Here is a 19,982-nt window from a genome sequence, read left to right on the forward strand (position 1 = left end):
AACTCACAAAATTTTAGGCTGAAGAAACTCAAAAATCTAATTAACTTATATCACATCTTATACATGTATCAGCCACAACGTTGCTCGAAATCACGGTATTGCCAATAGCTAAATGCGGCTGTTCTAAAGACCTTGTAAAGCGCTCAATGCGCGGCTGTTCTAATGTTCTAAAGACCTTGTAAAGAGCTCTATGCGACTGTTCCAATGACCTTGTCAAGAGCTCAATGCACCTGTTTCAGTGACCTTGCGTCTGTTCTAAAAGCATTGTCATGAGCTCCATGCGGCTGCTCTAATTTTCCAATGACCTTGTAAAGAACGCAATGCAGCTGTTCCAATGACATTGTCAAGAGCTCAATATGCGGCTGTTCCAATGATCTTGCCAAGGGCTTAAGGCGGTTGTTCCAGTGACATTGTGTCTGTTCCAAAGACATTGTCAAGAGCTCAATGCGGATGTTCCCAAAAAAAAAAAACCTTGTCAAGAAGGCAATGCGGCTGTTCCAATGACTTTGCCAGGATTTCAATGCACCTGTTCCAATGACCTTGCGTCTGTTCCAAAGACATTGTCAAGAGCGCGATGCGGCATTTCCAATGCCATTGCCAATTATATGTATCCCAACTGTTTCCTTTACAGCGAATTACAGAATACCGGTAGAGCTAGATTGATCAATAGGGTATTCAATTTGGTCAGCAAGGTATCACATTAGGTTTAAATCTAGGTCATGTGATTACTCAGGTATGACAGCAATAGAGTGAGTTATTCTGGTTAACATTTCCAAGTTTTGAGCCCTTTTGTTTCTCTCTGTTATCCTACATTTCTGCTTTAAAAGTCTGAACTAATTAAGCAGTTAGCACAAAAAAATTACCGGTATTAGTGCTGTAAGATGAACCAGGAATCAGGGAACCAAAATGTTTAATGATTTTTTGCAGGGAAAAATATTAACTTTTTAAAGTTATGCTTTTCTCTTTTGTTTGTTACTTCAGAACTGCCTTTTGAATTACATTTTTTGAAAAACAAAATTCAAATTACTCTATGCAGAATTGATGCTCTATAGACACGGTGTAGTACCTAAACGGCTGCTATCAGCAAAAAAACAGCGTTCGGTGTTTCTATTCGAAAATTGAACGGTTGCTAGTTGAAAAAAGCATGCACGAAACGCATGGATCAAGCCACAAAATTGACGAAAAATGTACCCAAACCATGTAAGTGATTGAATAATCCGTGTGCACGGAACATATAAGGTATTATTATAATATTTTATAAATGTAGTTTGGAAAATAGTCCTATGAATAACCAGAAATAGAGAAATTTCCTAGGTCGGTGACGAACTAAAAGGCTGTTACAACCAAGTTTTAAGCTGATATTTTCATCTACAAATCATAGTTTGTTTGTTCTATATTATGAAAAAAGCATTTATCTATTCTGGTTCATTAAGTAATACAAAAAAAACAAGAAAGTATATTTTGATCGAAATAATTTGACAACAAATGATTTTTTAAAGTTACGGTTGCTATTTGAAATACTGATATGTTCGCACCGGCTATAAACTGAATACGATGCACCGGCTACTATATGAAACTTAAATTTCTTTTCCAGCTAGAAAAAGAAACTTATGGCTGCACAAGCCTAAAAAATCTAAAACACATCACACAGTATGTGACACAGAATGTGAGACATCAAGTGCTTCAACGATTTCAACTCCACTAAATCGCGTTAAACCATGCAGCGCTAATCTACGAAATGCACCCTTAAAAGCCATGATTCCACAGTAACCTATGACATATCAAGTCTGTCCAAAGTTACTGTTTCTTTCACCTTTGAGCCATATTTTTTTTTTTTACAAAATACACATAAAGAGAATAAGAAAATTTAAAATCAATTTAAAGAAAAATATTGAATATTTGTTTATGGAGGGTATCCCTTTTTTACCAGGAGATTTTCACAGGAATAAAAACAGATTTCTAATGGAGATTTGTAATTGGAAAATCTGATATCTTTTTCCCATTCGGAAGTGTCTCAGAACACCTTAACATGATTTTCTATTGATATCATATGGGTATCAGAGTTCAAAATTCACTATATATACCGGTATACATCTCAAAAAATGCAAGTTAGAATTTCCAAATTGCAAAGTTAAAATTTTTGTTACTCGCAAAAATTTATGATGTACTACTGTATACAGGGAAATATTCGCCCGTTTTATTTTCGTCCCTTTCGCCTCTTTTGTCAGCGGGCAAGTACTACACAAACATTAACTAACCTCATGCGGAACGATATTATTTTCATGAAATGTAAAAAATTGATAAAGGATGAAATGTGTACATTTATATGTAGGTCATACAGGTATAAACAGTCTCAACTTCTCGGGCACTGCTAGCTCACATCACGACAGATAGTAAAACATAATGTATTTAAATCAAATTCTATATAAATAAAAAAAAAAAGGGGGGGGGGGGGGTAATGAACGACTATGTAATACATTCCACAGGTGCATGAGGACGGGACCTCCTCCCTCCTCCCCCCCCCCCCCCCCCCACAACAATATTCACCCCACATTCCCCCGTTATTTTTTAATCATTTATATTTTTTAATTATATGTTGATGTATTGTATGCTACACTAAACATTCACAATTAACCCGAAACAAGATATATAAAAAATATACCATATACATAGCTTATTTCGCGTTAATTGTGATTTTTTTTCTAGTGCTGCATACATCAAATTATAAATAAAAAAATAATTGATGAAAAAATAACTCGGGAATTTGGAGGGGGTGAATATTGGGGGGGGGGGGGGGGTCCCCGTCCCCAAGCACCTGTGATACATTCGAGGTGGTTTCGAGCTTAGTTGGAAAGGTCGGAGAGTTGCGAAAGACGTATTTTTAAACGGTTACTATAGAATAACATATAACTGTATGATTCAATGCATATACATGGAAGTTATTTCATTGAGGTTAGAAAGTGCACATTTCCAACACCGGGGCCAAGCCCGTTTTAACATTAATTTCAATGTAACCATAAATAAAGAAAGGGGTCGAACTCTGACCCCGATAAAAAACTACCAGCTCGCTTCAAAAGCCTTATAAATCAATTATTTTTTAAAACACTTGCTGCAGAGAAAAAGTTCAGTTTGAAGAGTATTTAAGGAATTTTATCGGAATTTAAGGATGTAAGTAGCGTGCGTTTGATGTGAGATTTTAAAAGATTAGTGCGAATGTTTCTCGACTTGTTGCAATACTGCTGTTGTCATAGGCAAAATCCTATCGTGAGCCCTGGACCGGTAAATGTCCGAGTAAAAATAAACTGGCGACTTCGAGAGAATAATGACGTATATCTCCGCTATTTTAAGACCCATCAACTTGAAATTCGGCACGAGTGTATCTTAGACATTACTTTTTTTGAAAAATACATGCATATTGCAAGTGTTTTAAAAAATAATTGATTTATAAGGCTTTTGAAGCGAGCTGGTAGTTTTTTATCGGGGTCAGAGTTCGACCCCTTTCTTTATTTATGGTTACATTAAAATTAATGTTAAAACGGGCTTGGCCTCTGTGATTTCCAATAGAAACCGGTGTCGTTGTCTAATAGTAGCCGTAACATACGACTTATCGAGTAAAATCGTCATAGTTTTTCTACAAACAAAGAAAATGGATAATTTTTGCAATCAAACTATTCTGTGTACAAATATAAAGAAATCAGTCGCTTCAATTTTTAAAATAAAACTTTGATTTGGCGCAATCATGTCCAAAAACTTAATTCGACTGCACATGTGCACAAATCAACGACAGTTATTCACGAAGTTTTAAGTCAATTCTTCATCTTGTATGTGGGTAGCTGGATATTTTAGTGTTTAAATGTGTGTTACGTTCCGTAAGGGTTTTCAAGTTTGCAGGTTAATTAAAATCTTTGAGAAAATGAGCATTTTGTTCAATCTGAAAAGAAAAATACTTACTGTGTCGGACATCTTTTTCAGCTAGTAACCGTATAATTTTCGAATAGAAACAGCGAACGTCGTTTTTTTACGGATACCAACCGTTTAGGTACTACACCGTGATAGAGTCCAGTGCTGTCCAGGCGAACATTCTTTTTAAAAGTCTATGAATAGAATAGCTAACAATAGGAGGGAGTGTTCTAGAGGTTTTCTTTGAGTAAAATGAATGGGTTGAGTGCAAAATAACAATCTACACTTGAGTAACCACAGGACCTAGACCTGATGTGATACCTTGCTGACCAAATTGAATACCCTATTGAGCAATCCAACATGCTATTGAAAACTCTACCGGTATTCTGTAATTCGCTGTAAATTGAGACTAAAACATACTTTTTATATATCATTATCAATTAAGGTAACCGTTGTAATTTCCACCCATTTTGATCGGTAGCCTGCGATCAGTTCTCATGGAAACTGTGACTTACAAAACGTTAGGGGTAATACAAAATTAAAATCAAACACCCGTCTTAAAGCTGACATGAATTCCTATTATAAAAAAATTTGGTCGCCATATTAGTTTCGATCGCTACTCAACTGCCACTGGGGTATATATACCGGTATAGAAAGTTACGGTCGGTTGCTTTCCGATCTAGGCATTCAGGTTGCATGCACAGAGTTCTAAATGTATAAACTACACATTGTAGTAAAATGTTTGTAAAAAAAAAATAAAGGAAACTACATTCAATAGAACACAAATATATTTATTCTTCTAAAGAATTTCCAAGGAATCCGTGTTATTTTGTACTGATATAAGTGCTTTACTTCGCATGCACATCGAACACGTGTGTCGTTCATACAGAGTGCATAACGTCTGCATTTTTTCTAAATACCCGGTGGCACTTCATCCAACACATTAGATGAATGATAGTAAATCCAAGAAAGTAACAACGTTACATCGTTTTCATCAGTTTCTAAAAAAACACTCCTTTCTAAAATCCATGCGGTCATTGACATAGTTCGATCTGTCACAGTGTGTGGTTTGCGCATGTGCGATGTTATATAATATACACAGGAAAACGTTCTACAATTATCGGGGATTTATGAAATAAATTGCCAGGATTTTAGTCTGTCTTGTTTCGTCGTTCGTTGGATATTCCTTACCAGTGCAGTGGTTGGCATATTTTTTTGTTCAATACGCGTTTTAACAAATTTCTTCCCATGTAACGTGTTCGGGTGAATGAAATACCTGAATGCGGTAAAGCATGAATACTGCTTTTGGCCTTATATAGGGGGTGTGTAGCGATAAGCAGAACAATAGAAATCGACAACTAATATGGCGGTTGTCGGAGATTAAAGGGAAATAATGCGTATTTATGAATTCATGTCAGTTTTAATGATCGACATACTTTATCCTTCTTCAGAGGAAGCATTTGTGCCATGCATTAGAATACTCACAGTAAAACCAAAGCGATGAATTTTTGTTTTTCGCGGAGCGTAGTATATTTTTAACTAAAAAAAATCATAGCAGGCAAAAAAACTTCCAACAATTAATGAAATTCTTAATATCAGTGGGGGGGGGGGGGGTAGTTTACCTATGACTGCAATTTTCAATATCACTCCTAATATTTCCGTTGTTTCATTTCCTACATGCTACCAAAAGTCTTACATGCTACCAAAAAATGTGGAACGAGAAATCGCAGTGTCAATTTTTGTTGTTTTAAATTTAAGAAAAATTATGTTTGCTGCGAGAAAAAGTGGGCGCCCTGATGCTACGTGCCTGCTAGCTCTAGGATTAGTTTTTTACCAGTCTATATTTCTTATGACTTGCGGGCCGGGGTAAATATTTTTTTCTCGTTTTCTCTCTTTTATATACTTAAACTGAGGCTGTACATTATTGAATACTGTATTCATTAAAGGAACAGTGGGTATACTCGCAATAAAGGGGGTGGTGTTTTCGACAATGGTAAAATGATATCGATACGATATCGTCTTAATTGATGGGAACTCTGTTTTCGGTGATGGTGAAATGATATCGAAACGATATCATCTGAATTGATGAGAATGATGTTTTCGATGATGGTGAAATGATATCGATACGATACCGTCTTAATTGATGGGAATTGTGTTTTCGATGATGGTGAAATGATATCGATACGATATCGTCTTAATTGATGGGAATTGTGTTTTCGATGATGGTGAAATTATATCGAAACGATATCATCTGAATTGATGAGAATGATGTTTTTGATGATGGTAAAATGATATACGATATCGTTGACATCGATACTTAATCGCGCCTTGTCTTTTAGTGTTTTATGCATTTGAGTACTGTCAATCCATCAAATAATTCTTTATTTGACGCTTTTAATTTCGGGTAAGTCATCTTTAAAAAAGTAAAGAATGTTACAAAATTTTTATTTTGCAAACTGTTTTTTTTTTCTATTTCCTCAACATTTTTTTCTTATATTAGAAAATTTGAATGAATTAGTAACTGTGAACAATAACAAACTGTCAATCATTTCAAAAAATGAATATATATTATAATATATAGATATTGAATAGATAGTATATTGAATAGATGATATTATACTACGAAATATATGGATTAGTTGTTTGAAACTTTTTTCTTACTGGATATAGAGACTATGTTCTTTAATTTTTTTTTATTTACAGAGAGTCAAATTCTAAAGCATTCTTTGGAGACAGTAAGACATGTAACAAATTAAAATGACTTCTTGAATATCATTGTTAACGGATCCAAAATTTATTTTGTAACTGAGTCGCTTTAATTACAGCTAGGTTTTCCAAACTAATTAAAACATTTAATGACCGTATAAGTAGCTCAGTGGTAGAGACTAGAGTTGTAGGTGTCCCGGGTTCGATTCCCGGTCCAGCCTTATGTGTTCCTCTATATATGTCGAAGATGGGGAGGGGAGGAATGTAGTATTTGGGTTTAAATATAACGTGGATAACGGCGTGGGTAACTCAGTGGTATGTTACAACGCACTTTGAAAAATTACGCACTTTGAAAAAAAAATTTCAGAGTGCGTTAATTTTTGGACCAAGTCAACGCACCTTGAATAAAAAAATATATTTTTTCAAGTGCGTTTGTATCGTTGATATTAATGCACTTTGAAAAAAAATTGTTCAGGGTTTAGTCAAATTAATTGATAGTTTTACATACAATAAACGATTGTTTTAACCTTGTTTAGCTTAATGTGATATATCTAAAAAAAGAACCCAATGCACTCTCAGATATCTTGAAAAACAGTTTCTCATAAGACGATATTGACAATTTACACACAAAGAACATTTCGGAAGATTTGAATTATCCAAATATGATAAAATGTATCGCTTAGCAACTGCATTTTCCTATTTTGAGTATGCAAATTTACTTCTTATCTTGCAATTGGGCTATGCCAGATCGAATATGATTAGATATATTTATAGTGTAGATCAATGTATAACATATTTCCACTAGCTTATTGCATGTGCTCGTAAACAAACATGATGTGAAAAGGGGATACGTTAGTTATGTTTATCAAAAATAATATGATCTTTTAGAAGATCAGTGCGAAACACTTAAAGATTATTTAACATACAAATGGAGAATTATAATTTATTGTTTGGCCAGCTCGTTTTTTCCAATATATCACTGCATGTACTTAATTAACAACATAGCATATTTCTTTTTCCGATTTTAAACGTTTATCCCAAGTTGCTGAATATATGTTTAGGAAGGAAAAATGAGGGGTTGGGACCCTCTTCCTGTAATCATTAAATAATGCATTGGTAATTGACCTGTACCTTTGGATAACCCCCTTCCCCATCTTCGTTCTCAAACACTGGCGGATTTAAGGGGGGGCGTGGAGGGCGCACCCCCCCCCCTAAAATGTTCAAAGTATGCATGACTGTATAGATGATTTGATAAATTTTACATAGAAAAGTTAGCATTTTGTGTGTCATTTTATTTGTAATTATGCCTGACTCAATGTTACACCTCACTGATACACCAGCTGTGCTATGCTGACTGTAATTCTGCTGCTCTATAAACATCTGATCCTAATGCATGTTGACAGGTTCTGATAACAAACCAATTAAACTGTGTTTAAAACAAGCAGTGTTGGTCATTTCATTATGGTGGCTGCATCAAATTCCCCAGGGCGCTTGAACTTGGGGCTTCGACCAAGAATCGACTGGAAATCACAGCAGTTTTGTTTCAAGTGTAGACTGCGCTGTCATTTCCCTATTGTGATGCAAGCAAAAATTTCTGAATATTTAAAAGCTGGTCGAAGGTAAATATATAATTGCATTTGTTTATACATAAAGACATCAAGGTAGATGTCAGTAAAATCATTGACATATTTGTTTCCAGAAATCCAAGACGGATGTTGCTTGAAAATCTAATTGGTGATTAAAAGAAATGAAAACTTTATCTTGTTTGTTTATTTTTATTGCTTATTTCATCTTTTAAAAGTGTACATAACTAAAAAAAATACCACTATTTTGAGCCTGGTTTTACCTTCAAAATACACGAAAACCAAGGAGCTTCCGGGGGCTTCGCCCCCCTGGGCCCCACCAGGGCTTCGCCCCCTGCCTCAATAATTTTATCCACGCCCCCCTTACTACAAATCCTGTATCCGCCCCTGTCAAATACGGTAAATTAGATTCATTAGTGTAAACAAATCATCATACTTTAAAAAAAAATTAGAAATCCAATTCCAGAATTTGTGATTTTATACATGTTTTTTCAAAGTGCGCCAAGAGTCTCCATAAGAAAAAAATGTTGATGTATCTTCATAACGCACTTTGTAAAAAAAAATTCTAATTGGTTTAACTTGGTCCAAAATTCAACGCACATGGAAATTTTTTTCAAAGTGCGTTGATTTGGTCCCAAATTTAACGCACTTTGAAAAAAAAATCAAAGTGCGTAATTCTTTCAAAGTGCTTTGCCACACACACACACACACACTCTCTGTCTCTCTCTCTCTCTCACCGCATTCCGGAAACAGTGTATCGACTCTGATGGGACTTAATATTTATACTAAACCATCAAAGGGACGTCACCACCGCATGTCGCTTGTTTACAGTAAAAATTTCATGTTACGACTTGCAATTTTTTTTTCGTTTTATCGATTAAGGAAGTTACTCTGGGCGTAAGTATAATATTTTTATGTGAATATGAAACAGATAATTTATTATTTCACAATGAACAGTGTTGTGGACGACACATTTTCTCTGTTATTGATTGCTGATCCACACTTCCGTTTCCAAAGGTTCCATGTAAACATTCTCCTCACCTGTCCACGGCGAATGTGACAGAACCTAATCCCGTAATCCCAGATAATAGATTATTTATTGATAGAATATGAATAACATAAATTATTTGACAAGAAAGGAATGGCATTTAATTATTTTGATTTAATAAAAATGCCCCCGCCCCTTTTGTTTATCCATTGTAACCATAATACTGTGGTGTATTGACACATCTAGCTAAGTTCCACTGCAATGATCGTGACAGCGTGGTTATCTTTCGAGTTTCTTCAATGTCTGTGGAATAGAAAGGTAGAGGTTTCTTAGAAATTCACCATACAACTTACTGAACAAAACAGCTGTGTTTGGTTCTGTCATATGTTAATGTGTTACTCATGTTGATCATTGAAAGAGATACTGAGGTCAGAACTACATATGTATAAATTATTAATACCACCTGAAAATATTTATTTTTTGCATAGAGAGTTCAGGATATGTTACTAATGGCAGAGTAGGATGGTTGAATTTTAGTTTTGTTGTCAAACCAGTTTTTCAAATTTCAATACAATTGACTATGTTAGCTATACCAGTTGATAATTACATGTATATTCTATAAACACTATCAAATTAAGGGATGTCAATTTTACTCAAAGAGACTCGTCTATTAGTTGGAGATCTTAGTCGAGTGATAGTTAGGTACTCCCTGATTTATTTGAAATTTTATGTCCTTTGTGAATAAAATATTGCTAATGTCTTATACGCAATATCTTCATTTAAAAACCTCTAATAGTATGTACTTAACATAATGTATATAAAATTAAAATTGAAAAGTATTTCATCTTAATATCCATTCGCAAATGTCATGACATGACACTTAACACATAATTGATCCACATATCATCAAAGGCAAATCAAACATCTCTTGTTCCAGTAATTAAAGTTTTATTAATGACGCCTTAAGATAATTATTGATATAATTCTTATCCAATTATTTTTTTTTTAAACTGAACTTAATTTTTTTTACAACGATTGATAAGCAAGCTCTACAACTTATATTGATATCTCTCGTTGGCACGGATGTTAGCGCGCGGGGGTCAATAGTATGGGAAGAAGCCGGAGAACCCGGAGAGAACCCACGTATCCAAGCAGGCGACCGCCATACCCTATCACATACAACCACTGTCGATCACGGGGATCGAACTCGGGTCGCAGCGGTGAAAAGCGAGTGCATTGTCCACTACGTTACTTGGACACCTATCCACCATTCAATTATTAATTGAATTGATATTTAACATTAAAAGAAAATATCAAATTGGTCGCCTCGATTACACGTATTTTTTGAAAACGTGAATTTTATCAGACAGCTTAGATCAGGCATCGATAGTAAGAATAGACTGTAGCTTACGGACCAAAACAGCCGCAAAAAAAGCTGAGAATTTCATTAGTAATCAAAAAAAAAAATGTGAAAAAATTAATGTGTTAAAAAATGAAATGTTTTGATTTTTTTAACTTTTGAACGAGTAATTGACTAAGAAAATTTTAATCGAAAATCATCGTGACCAAGCAATAGCCGAGTACTTGTTGACATTTCCAATCAGAATCAAATATTTTGAAGTGATTTTTTTTTTTAGAGATTTTTACTTTAGAACTTTTGTTTTTGTAAATAGGCATGCAGTTGGTGTTTGATTCATCATTTATGATATGTATTTCAGAATAGAGGGTGTATGGGCAATAAAGCCACAGCAGTGGCCCGATTATCTCCCGGCATGAAACCCAAGTGCCACATAAAAGCGCGTTGTGAGATTTATCCTAGGAGTCAGATCAAACGCTTTCCTGTACCGGATGATAAAGTGCCATGGACAACGAAATTCCCAGAATACAAACCTGTAGATTACACATCCGAGTCGATCCTAAAGCGCCCGGTGTATGCTGATCCAGATATCAGGTATGCTAGGATTTTCACCCAAATTTCAGTTACGTAAGGTTATTGAATATTAGGAAGCTGTTTCACAGTGTTGACATTAGTACATTTGATTGTTCATTGGTAATGCCCATCAGCAGGATATCCAGGCCAACCCTGGTTTACATTTTCATCACAAGTTTGATTGTTCAACATTTGGACCACGACAGTTTTATAAACTTGATACATTCAATTCTTAGTAATACAGATTACATATTTATAGTATGCTCAACTTTAGCTTTGCTGTTCTCTTACAAATACATAGTAAGTAGTGGTTGTAAAGCTTTCCATGTATTTATGACTCCTTCACGGTCACTGTGTTGCTGCTTTCTGCAGGGTGAATTGATAAAGTTTGGCGAAGTCATAGTTCACTTGGTAGATAATTAAATGACTTAGATTTAACAATTGCCGTAAGAATTTCACCATTATCAGTTTGCCCTTCAGAGAATGTGAAGGGGTTTATTGTTTAACTCATAATTGCTTACCAAGAACATTCTAGAAAAAGAAAATTAAAAAACTCTAAGGCCTCTATGACAACCTACCCCATAGTTTTAAATTTTAAATGTTTATTTGTTCAGTGTCTGGTGGTTTAAATGTTTATTTGTCCTGTGACTTTGGTTTGTAAATAAACTTTGACGACACATACGTCTCTGTCTGTTTTCTCAAAATGGATTCATTATCTACTGGGAGAGCAGCGTGTCATGTTCTGATCTTCCACACTGTGGGTGTACATTAACTTATAGAAAATAATTCATGAGATAAATAGAAAATCTCCAACACAGAAGATAGTTATTTTCTGCCCGAGTTATTTCCCTTTGACTACCATGTTGGAGATAAGCTTATTAACCAAGTCAAAACGTGGGGTTTAAAATCTTCATAAAATGTTGAAAATTAGAAAAGCAGCATTAAGAAAATATTGGTTAGATAACCTTTGCAAAAACTACAAGTTCTTATTGATTAAAGGGGCATTGTCACGATTTTGATCAAAAATTATTTTTCTATTTTAATATCTACAATGCTTCAGAAAGGCATTTTAAATAGGCAACCAAAATTTGAGTGTCATTTGTTGAGTTATAAGCGAGTTACAGAGCTTGAAATTCAAAAAAAGCGTTTGTTTACATTTTGAACGTTGAAGTAAAATTTTCAGTTTTAAACCTACAACGAAAGTGTTAAACGTTAGAAACTGTTTATCTATGCCTAAAATGAATAAAAAGATAGACAAATAAGCTAGAAAAATATTTTTTACTGGTATATTGAACTTATGTAAACAAAAACAGGGCACGAGCCTTGTTTACATGACAAAGAATTGTAAGCCCTGTATCTTGCTTATAACTCTACGAATGACTCTCAAATTTTATTTGATCATTAGAAATGCATTTCTTAAGCATTGTAAATAATAAAAACATAAAAATAGAATTTAACCAAAATCGTGACCATGCCCCTTTAATACTGATTCAAAAGTATTTATAGCATTTTAACTTCAAGGAAGGAAATAATGCCTGCTAAATTTGCTTCTACCAGAGCTTAGCCTTTTAATTGGCAGCACACATTGTGAACATCCCATGTTGTATGATGACCATGTTAATGTTGATATGTATCACTTTAACATGTTTGTGCTTGATAAAAGACTTGTCTATATGTGTGACCATGTTGCTAATTACATCATGTTTGGATCGATGGTTTGGGGGGAGGGGGGTGGTTAAGTCGTTGGGTTGGGGGGGGGGGGGGTAAGTAAGGGGGGTCCTTACCCCACCCCCCCCCCCCCCCACTTCTGGAAATCTCATTCAAACTTATTGAATTCAAATAGTAAAGTCACTGAAAATACCGTACGTCTCAGACCTCCACCCTCAGGGTAAATTTCCTGGATTCACATGGATGTATGTGCCCTGTGTCTTTAATTAGATTCTTACCTTTGATCTTTTTGTTTACAGAACAGAGAAAGTAGATCCTCCATTGAGCTTCAACGGCTGTGACGGCAAAATCAATCGAGTGAGTCACATGGGTGACTATGAACTGGTGGACGGAATACCCAGGTAAACACACCATCTTCTGATTGTGTGATATATAATGACTCCAATGTTCCCACCATATCTATTTTTTGTTTGATTTAAAGACCTGCTAAAGTTAATTCTAATTATTGGTCCAGAAGACATGGAAGACTGCACATACCAGTCATTAATGTCATTGATAAAGATAACCATAGAAACATCATGTAGCATTAGCTAGGTATTTTTATAGCATTACTACCGGTATTTCCTTAAAGCTTTAAATAGATATTCAGTAATCTTTTAGCTCACCTGAGCCAAAGCCTAAAGTGAGCTTTTCTGATCAAAATTTGTCCGTCGTCATCATTATTGCAGTGTCGTTGTTGTAAACTTTTAACATTTCCATCTTCTTCTCCAGAACCACTGGTCCAATTTCAACTACACTTGGTACAAAGCATCAATAGATGAGGGGGATTCAAGTTTGTTGAAATAAAGGCCCATGCCCTCTTTCAAGGGGAAATTTTGAAAATTTGTAGATATTTTTCAAAAATTTTCATCTCATATACCATTATGCCAGAAAAACTGAAATTTTAAAGCATCCCAAGATAATGATGATTCAAGTTTTAAATCGAGATTCCAGGATGTAGGTTGAAGCCACAATGGAGGGTCAAATTTTTACATAGGAATATGTAGAGAAAAATATTTCCAAATCTTTTCTTTTTAAACCAATGTGATATGACTATAAAATAACGTTGTTACCAAAGGGACTTTATGTTTAACATAAGAATATCTGGAGAAAAAATCGAAAACTCTTTTATACAAGCATTTTTACTACATTGTCCAGATTTTTTTGTACGACTATAAAGCTGATTATATTATGGCTTTTGTTGCTCAGGTGAGTGATGTAGCTTATGGGCCCCTTGTTGATTATTAATTTGACACATAAGAAAGAGATACCGGAGTTCACTTTGCTTATTATAGGTACTGATAAGACATAGGAAAACTGTATCTTTTCCATAAATGCTTGATGCTCGACGTGTTGCTGATATGAAATGTATTTATCATCTAGATTTTTGTTGCACCCATACATTTATGACTTGTTTAAATAAAAAGTTTTTTCCTTGTTTTTTAGAAATCCACAGGGCAGGACAGGGCTGATGGGCCGGGGTACTCTAGGGAGATGGGGACCAAACCACGCAGCAGACCCCATAGTAACCAGGTAAATACAGGCCCACAGTTTCTGTCATTGAACCCCGTTCTTCTCCAACTAAATCAACACTGGTGCTACAACTGTTTAATTTTTTTTAACCATTAAATTCTTTTGTTTATGCATCAAAATTACGGAAAAGTTCTTAACTTAATTGTAAAATGAAAGAAAACAATTAACTCAAATGTAAGTCTGTTTGTTTTATTTCAGTACTTGTATTATTTTATTATTAGACATTGCTTTTGGCAATATCATAAAAACATTGTATGACTTTAATCTATTCATTATGATATCAATTAAATCATTCTGTAACTATAAAGATTGCAGCTTGGTGTTCGTACGAGTATATTGAATTGTGTTGTTAATGGAGTTTTCTCGTATAGATAAACAGAGGCTGAAGGGAGATTAAATTGGACTTAACATGTTATTTTGTCTTTTCCTACAATCAATCTACAAATATATAAATATATATATATTAACAGATGGAAAGTAGATGAATCAGGGAAAATCATTAAGGGACCAGACGGTAAACCTGTGCTCCAGTTTGTGTCGGTCCAGAGGCGGGACAACCATCAATGGGCACTCCCCGGGGTAAGCCAACCGTGACCTTCTGTAACAGACCCAGGTCGCTGTGCAAGCACGTGTAACATAGTCCATGAAGCCATTACAACCTAGCTAGAAACTATGGAAGGGAATTACCGCCTGGCATCATAATGCAGCATTGAATTAATACAACTTGTAATTGTCTTTATTGAAAGTGCTTTATGGTTTGCGTGATTGAATTTACATTTGTAACAGAGCTAGAAATAAGAATATACATCAAAAAGAAGAGAATATTGCAACATTGTATTAAGCAAACCATAAAGAATCAAAGAGAATCAAAGTGAAATTGGATAAGCATGAATATGAAAACAATAAAATGACATGCAAGTGACAGTGTACTGAAGAATAAAGAAGTAAGCATAATAAGAATAAAAGCAAGATACATAGACTTTTGGCGGTAATTCCCTTTGATAAGAAACAGACACAGTTTATTATATTCATACCCACTGTGTGATAGGAAGTGTAAAGTGTAGCCTAGTCAAAGAAGCCATTAAAACTTTGTAACATATACCTTGAAAAATAAATTTTGGTTGTTCATAAGAGATGACCATTTGATGCCTTGATTATATACGTACCTTTGTTTTATTCAGGGTATGGTAGATGCAGGGGAGGTTGTCACGGCGACCGTTAGGCGAGAGTTTGGTGAGGAGGCGATGAACTCAATACAGATGTCTTCAGAGGAGAAGAAAAGAATGGAGAAAGAATTAGATGAACTCTTTGCTACAGGACGAGAGGTAGTTTAACCAGTGATCAGAAAAATGTCTCCGTCTGTCTTTTACACTAAATGCTTTGTGAAATGCTTGGTACAGCTTAAACCACATGGAGATTGCTTGAGATGTTTTAACATTTACATGTACTGAAAAATAGGCAGCCATTATATTATAATTTCAGGGTTTGACACTAAGGCACGTCCGACCGACATTGTCTAGTAAACGATAGGTCCGGTCGGGTTATATGTCTGTGTACTAGCCCGACTGGTCGTGTGAAAAAAAAGTGTGCACATACTTTTTCTGTAATATTAATATCAATAGAAGTAAAAGCACTTTTTCCTAACAGGCTTAAATTCTACAAACCGTAATTTAAGTACAACCAAAGGACAAACCTAGAGGATAAAGTGGGGGAAATGCACACTATTTGATCGGTAACTTGGCCGGAATTTCCTCCGGACGAAAAGTCCAAGTCGCCCTGTACACGGAGTTCATATAATCGTGTAAATTAACCCCAAGGGCAATGGAATGATAATTATTTAATTCTAAAGACGTCTTCACAAACTCGGATTATGCCTCTTGTGATTAATTAATCTAGTCTGTCTTATCTTTAGGGGTTATAAATACGGGTTATGCAACCACATGCTGTACAAAACGATGTTTATTACTTTAAGGCTAGTGTTGATATAACAGTGAGTTTTTTGGTAACTTGTAATTAGCTAATACACGTAACACTGCCAATTTTATGCTTAAATAAACATAAATCCTTTGTTTACAGTTATAATATCTTTTTAAAAAATCTAATCTTTAACATAATGGTTGGGTTGGACTAATGCCACCAAAATACACTAAAAAACAGAGACTGATTTTATTTGTCATTTTAGTTAACACAATTACAAAACATTTGATCTATAAAATGTATGAATACATCAAATAATTTAAATCAAATAAACTTGATAATTTTTTTTTCAATTTTTAGAATTTGTTTTATTTTTTATCATAATGACTTGTTTTTAATCTAATTTAAATTATTAAAGTTTAAGTCTGTGTATATCATTATTATTGTTATGCCATTTTCAAGTAATGAAAGTCTCCCCGATTTCTCAAACTTCTCCATGTTTCTCTGTTTAGGAGAAGTAAAGTCTCCCTAAAGTTTTGTTGGTCCCTGGTCAACCATTGAATACTTGTATCATTATTAGTACAGTTTGAATAAAATAAAATCTTAGTTAGTGTTTGAATGATTCATTATTGGTAAAGATAAACCAATACAATGAAACAGAAATAGGTATTTAATATTTTATGTTTGTCATTACTTTTAGTTTATTTTTGTCAAAATTGGTCAGGGCTAGTAGAAAAGGAGCCAGGGCTAGTGAAAAATTGCTGAGGTAGCCCGACTGGTCTAGTAATTAAAAAACTTAATGTCAAACCCTGAATTTATTAATAAATTTAGGATTTCAAACAAAAGTATGGAAACAGATCATGCTTAGATAATAAACTTTTAATGCAGACCATAATACAGCTGTTGATGCTTGGCTTATACATGTGCTGATGACTTTTTTTCACTGTTCCTGCAAGATATTCCGTGGCTACGTAGACGACCCCAGGAACACAGACAACTCATGGATGGAGACTGTGGCATTCAATTTCCATGATGAGGATGGCTCCTGTCTGGGCAAAATCAATCTGTGTGCAGGTAATATTATCAATCTGTGTGCAGGTAATAATATCAATCTGTGTGCAGGTAATAATATCAATCTGTGTGCAGGTAATAATATCATTCTGTGTGCAGGTAATAATATCAATCTGTGTGCAGGTGAAAATATCAATCTGTGTGCAGGTAATATTATCATTCTGTTTGCAGGTAATATTATCAATCTGTGTGCAGGTAATAATATCATTCTGTGTGCAGGTAATATTATCAATCTGTGTGCAGGTAATAATATCATTCTGTGTGCAGGTGAAAATATCAATCTGTGTGCAGGTAATAATATCAATCTGTGTGCAGGTGAAAATATCAATCTGTGTGCAGGTGAAAATATCAATCTGTGTGCAGGTAATATTATCAATCTGTGTGCAGGTAATATTATCAATCTGTGTGCAGGTGATACAGTAAAACTCGTTAAGTACGAACAGGTATAACGAATTCTCAGATATAGCGAAATTTATTTGAGTCTCTGGTAAAATTCTTAATAAAACTTAGCAAAATTTTACGGTTATAACGAATTCGGATATAATGAATTTACAGATGTAGCGACCTCATATTGAGTCCCGTAGCGGTGAATAATAGCAAAATTTAACACTTTTATAACGAATTTCTTTACAGTTTAAAAAGTTTGCACTTCTATTTACATTGAATGCTTTTTTATTCATATAATTTTTTCAATTCACAATCTGATTATTTAAGGTATCAAAGTAATGTAATTTTTGTTTTAAGCCTCAATTAGCAAAAATTATAGTCTAGTGAAAGTAAACATGTATATAGTGAATTCGCTATAGTTATTATTACGAATTTGTTATACGGATATAACAAATTATGGATATAACGAAGTAAATTCATTGGTCTCTAGCACTTCGCTATAACCGAGTTTTACTGTAATATCAATCTGTGTGCAGGAAATATTCAACCACAAGTTATGAGAAACAAGGCAGTAAGCCAGTGATTGATGTAAATAAGTAAATTATTGCACAGAAACTTCGTACAAAACACCTTTAATTGTTTGAGAGAATTGCCTGTTGTCTAGTCCATTTGATCTATCAATCAACTCCTAAAAAGTCAGAAATACTGTGGAATCATTAGAATTCATGATATTTTTGGGTTTTTATTCTTGACGAAAACTTATTATAAAAGATTTAGTTTTTCTACTGAAACTGAAAACCGACACATCCATGAAATTACATCCTCATGAATAAGCAAAAAAACCACAATTCACAAAAATTGACCTCTGCGAAATTAAATGATTTCACAGTAAACACTAGCGAAAGTTGTCCCACTTGAGTTGAAATAGGTGGTCTTCTTTTCCACTCTTTGGATCTTTTCCATATTTGACATTCTTCAGTGTAGTATTCAAGAACTACTGACTAGAATTACACGTATTAAAAATTATGAACAGTAATACATGACTGGTTCAACCAAACAACTCGGACAAAAAAGAATTTTATTAAAAATAACCAATGCCTTAGAGAGAGGATAGTTAAGCAAATTTAACTGCAACTTTTTTATCATTCTTTCACTTAAACATATTTGATTAGTTGTTTGTAGTTAATTATTTGATAAAAATATTATTCCTTTGTTTAATTTGAAAAAAAAAATGTATTAAAAAAAGACTTTCACATATCAAGAAATAAACTTTGAACTTATGAAAGCTGTCTTTTATATTTCCATGCATCTGTCCATTCATCAACTTATATCTCCTTCATTTTAAATGAGGTTATTATTTACTTTGGTCTTTGAAGTACAAAAGTTTTATATTAATCTGATTGTTTTGTTGTGTGTTAATTTGCTCGTTTGTTCCGTCTATTTTAGGTGATGACGCAATGAATGTCCGGTGGACAGATTTGAGTGGAACATTAGACCTCTATGCAAGTCATGTAGACTTTTTAGAAGAAGTAGCCAAGTTCCATAACGCTAGCTGGTGATATTGACTTACCTGTGTTAGACATGACCCAGGACCCATTCAGCCGACCAACAAGCCAAGCCCCTACTCCCATGTCCAACATTCATTTTTTTCAGCAGCCATATGATTATTATTTTTCTCATATTGTGCTATTCCCAATTACTTAGTTTGCATATTCTATTTATATGAAAATGAAGGTGTTAATTTATAATAATTAGATGAAATATGCTGAAATGTATTTTGAGTTAGTTTATTACAATCGATGTAGTTGATTGAGTAAAGGTACATGTAATATGATTACATTTCTAATGATTACTAACTGATTCTACAAATTAAACCCTTGTAATTTGCTATAATGTTATACATGACACACATTGGTTTAAAAGAATAGCAAATGGAGTATGAAGTTGTATGTATGATATGTTAACAGATTAATTTTCCTTTTTTTATTCATAACAATTAACATCATAGTAGAGAAGCAAACTGTGACTGCGATTTTCTGTTTGTGTTACATTATGTCGATATTAAGAGTCCTGCTTCATTTACAATGGTATATGTTGTATATTTTAATGAAATAATGATTATTAAGAAATCCCCTAGCTGTAACAAAAAGCAAACAAATCAAACTTGATTTCTCTTAAGTACATGTAAGCATGTGAAAGCCGTGCGATTGTGTGGAGAGAGAGAGAGAGAGAGAGAGAGAGAGAGAGAGAGAGAGAGAGA

At 34.2% G+C, this 19,982-nt stretch overlaps 1 protein-coding gene across 1 annotated transcript; it reads left to right on the forward strand.

Moving 5' to 3' along the window:
- Positions 1 to 9,341: 9,341 nt before the first annotated feature.
- LOC128189446 (ADP-ribose pyrophosphatase, mitochondrial-like) lies at positions 9,342 to 19,982 on the forward strand. The gene is made up of 8 exons (XM_052861057.1): positions 9,342 to 9,495; positions 10,896 to 11,128; positions 13,075 to 13,176; positions 14,261 to 14,347; positions 14,818 to 14,926; positions 15,529 to 15,672; positions 17,221 to 17,338; positions 19,169 to 19,982. The coding sequence occupies exons 1-8, from the start codon at positions 9,439 to 9,441 to the stop codon at positions 19,279 to 19,281; spliced, it is 963 nt and encodes a 320-aa protein (XP_052717017.1). The 5' UTR covers positions 9,342 to 9,438; the 3' UTR covers positions 19,282 to 19,982.

Source organism: Crassostrea angulata, chromosome 6, assembly GCF_025612915.1.
Source record: "Crassostrea angulata isolate pt1a10 chromosome 6, ASM2561291v2, whole genome shotgun sequence".
In the NCBI taxonomy this organism is placed as follows: Eukaryota; Metazoa; Mollusca; class Bivalvia; order Ostreida; family Ostreidae; genus Magallana; species Magallana angulata.

What these genes read in the sequence shown, in the direction of transcription:
- LOC128189446 (XM_052861057.1), top strand. Translation starts at nt 9,439, where the DNA reads ATGATCGTGACAGCGTGGTTATCTTTCGAGTTTCTTCAATGTCTGTGG. An exon ending in CTGGTGGACGGAATACCCAG is followed by an intron (nt 13,177 to 14,260) that starts GTAAACACACCA and finishes CTTGTTTTTTAG; the next exon opens with AAATCCACAGGGCAGGACAG. An exon ending in ATCAATGGGCACTCCCCGGG is followed by an intron (nt 14,927 to 15,528) that starts GTAAGCCAACCG and finishes TGTTTTATTCAG; the next exon opens with GGTATGGTAGATGCAGGGGA.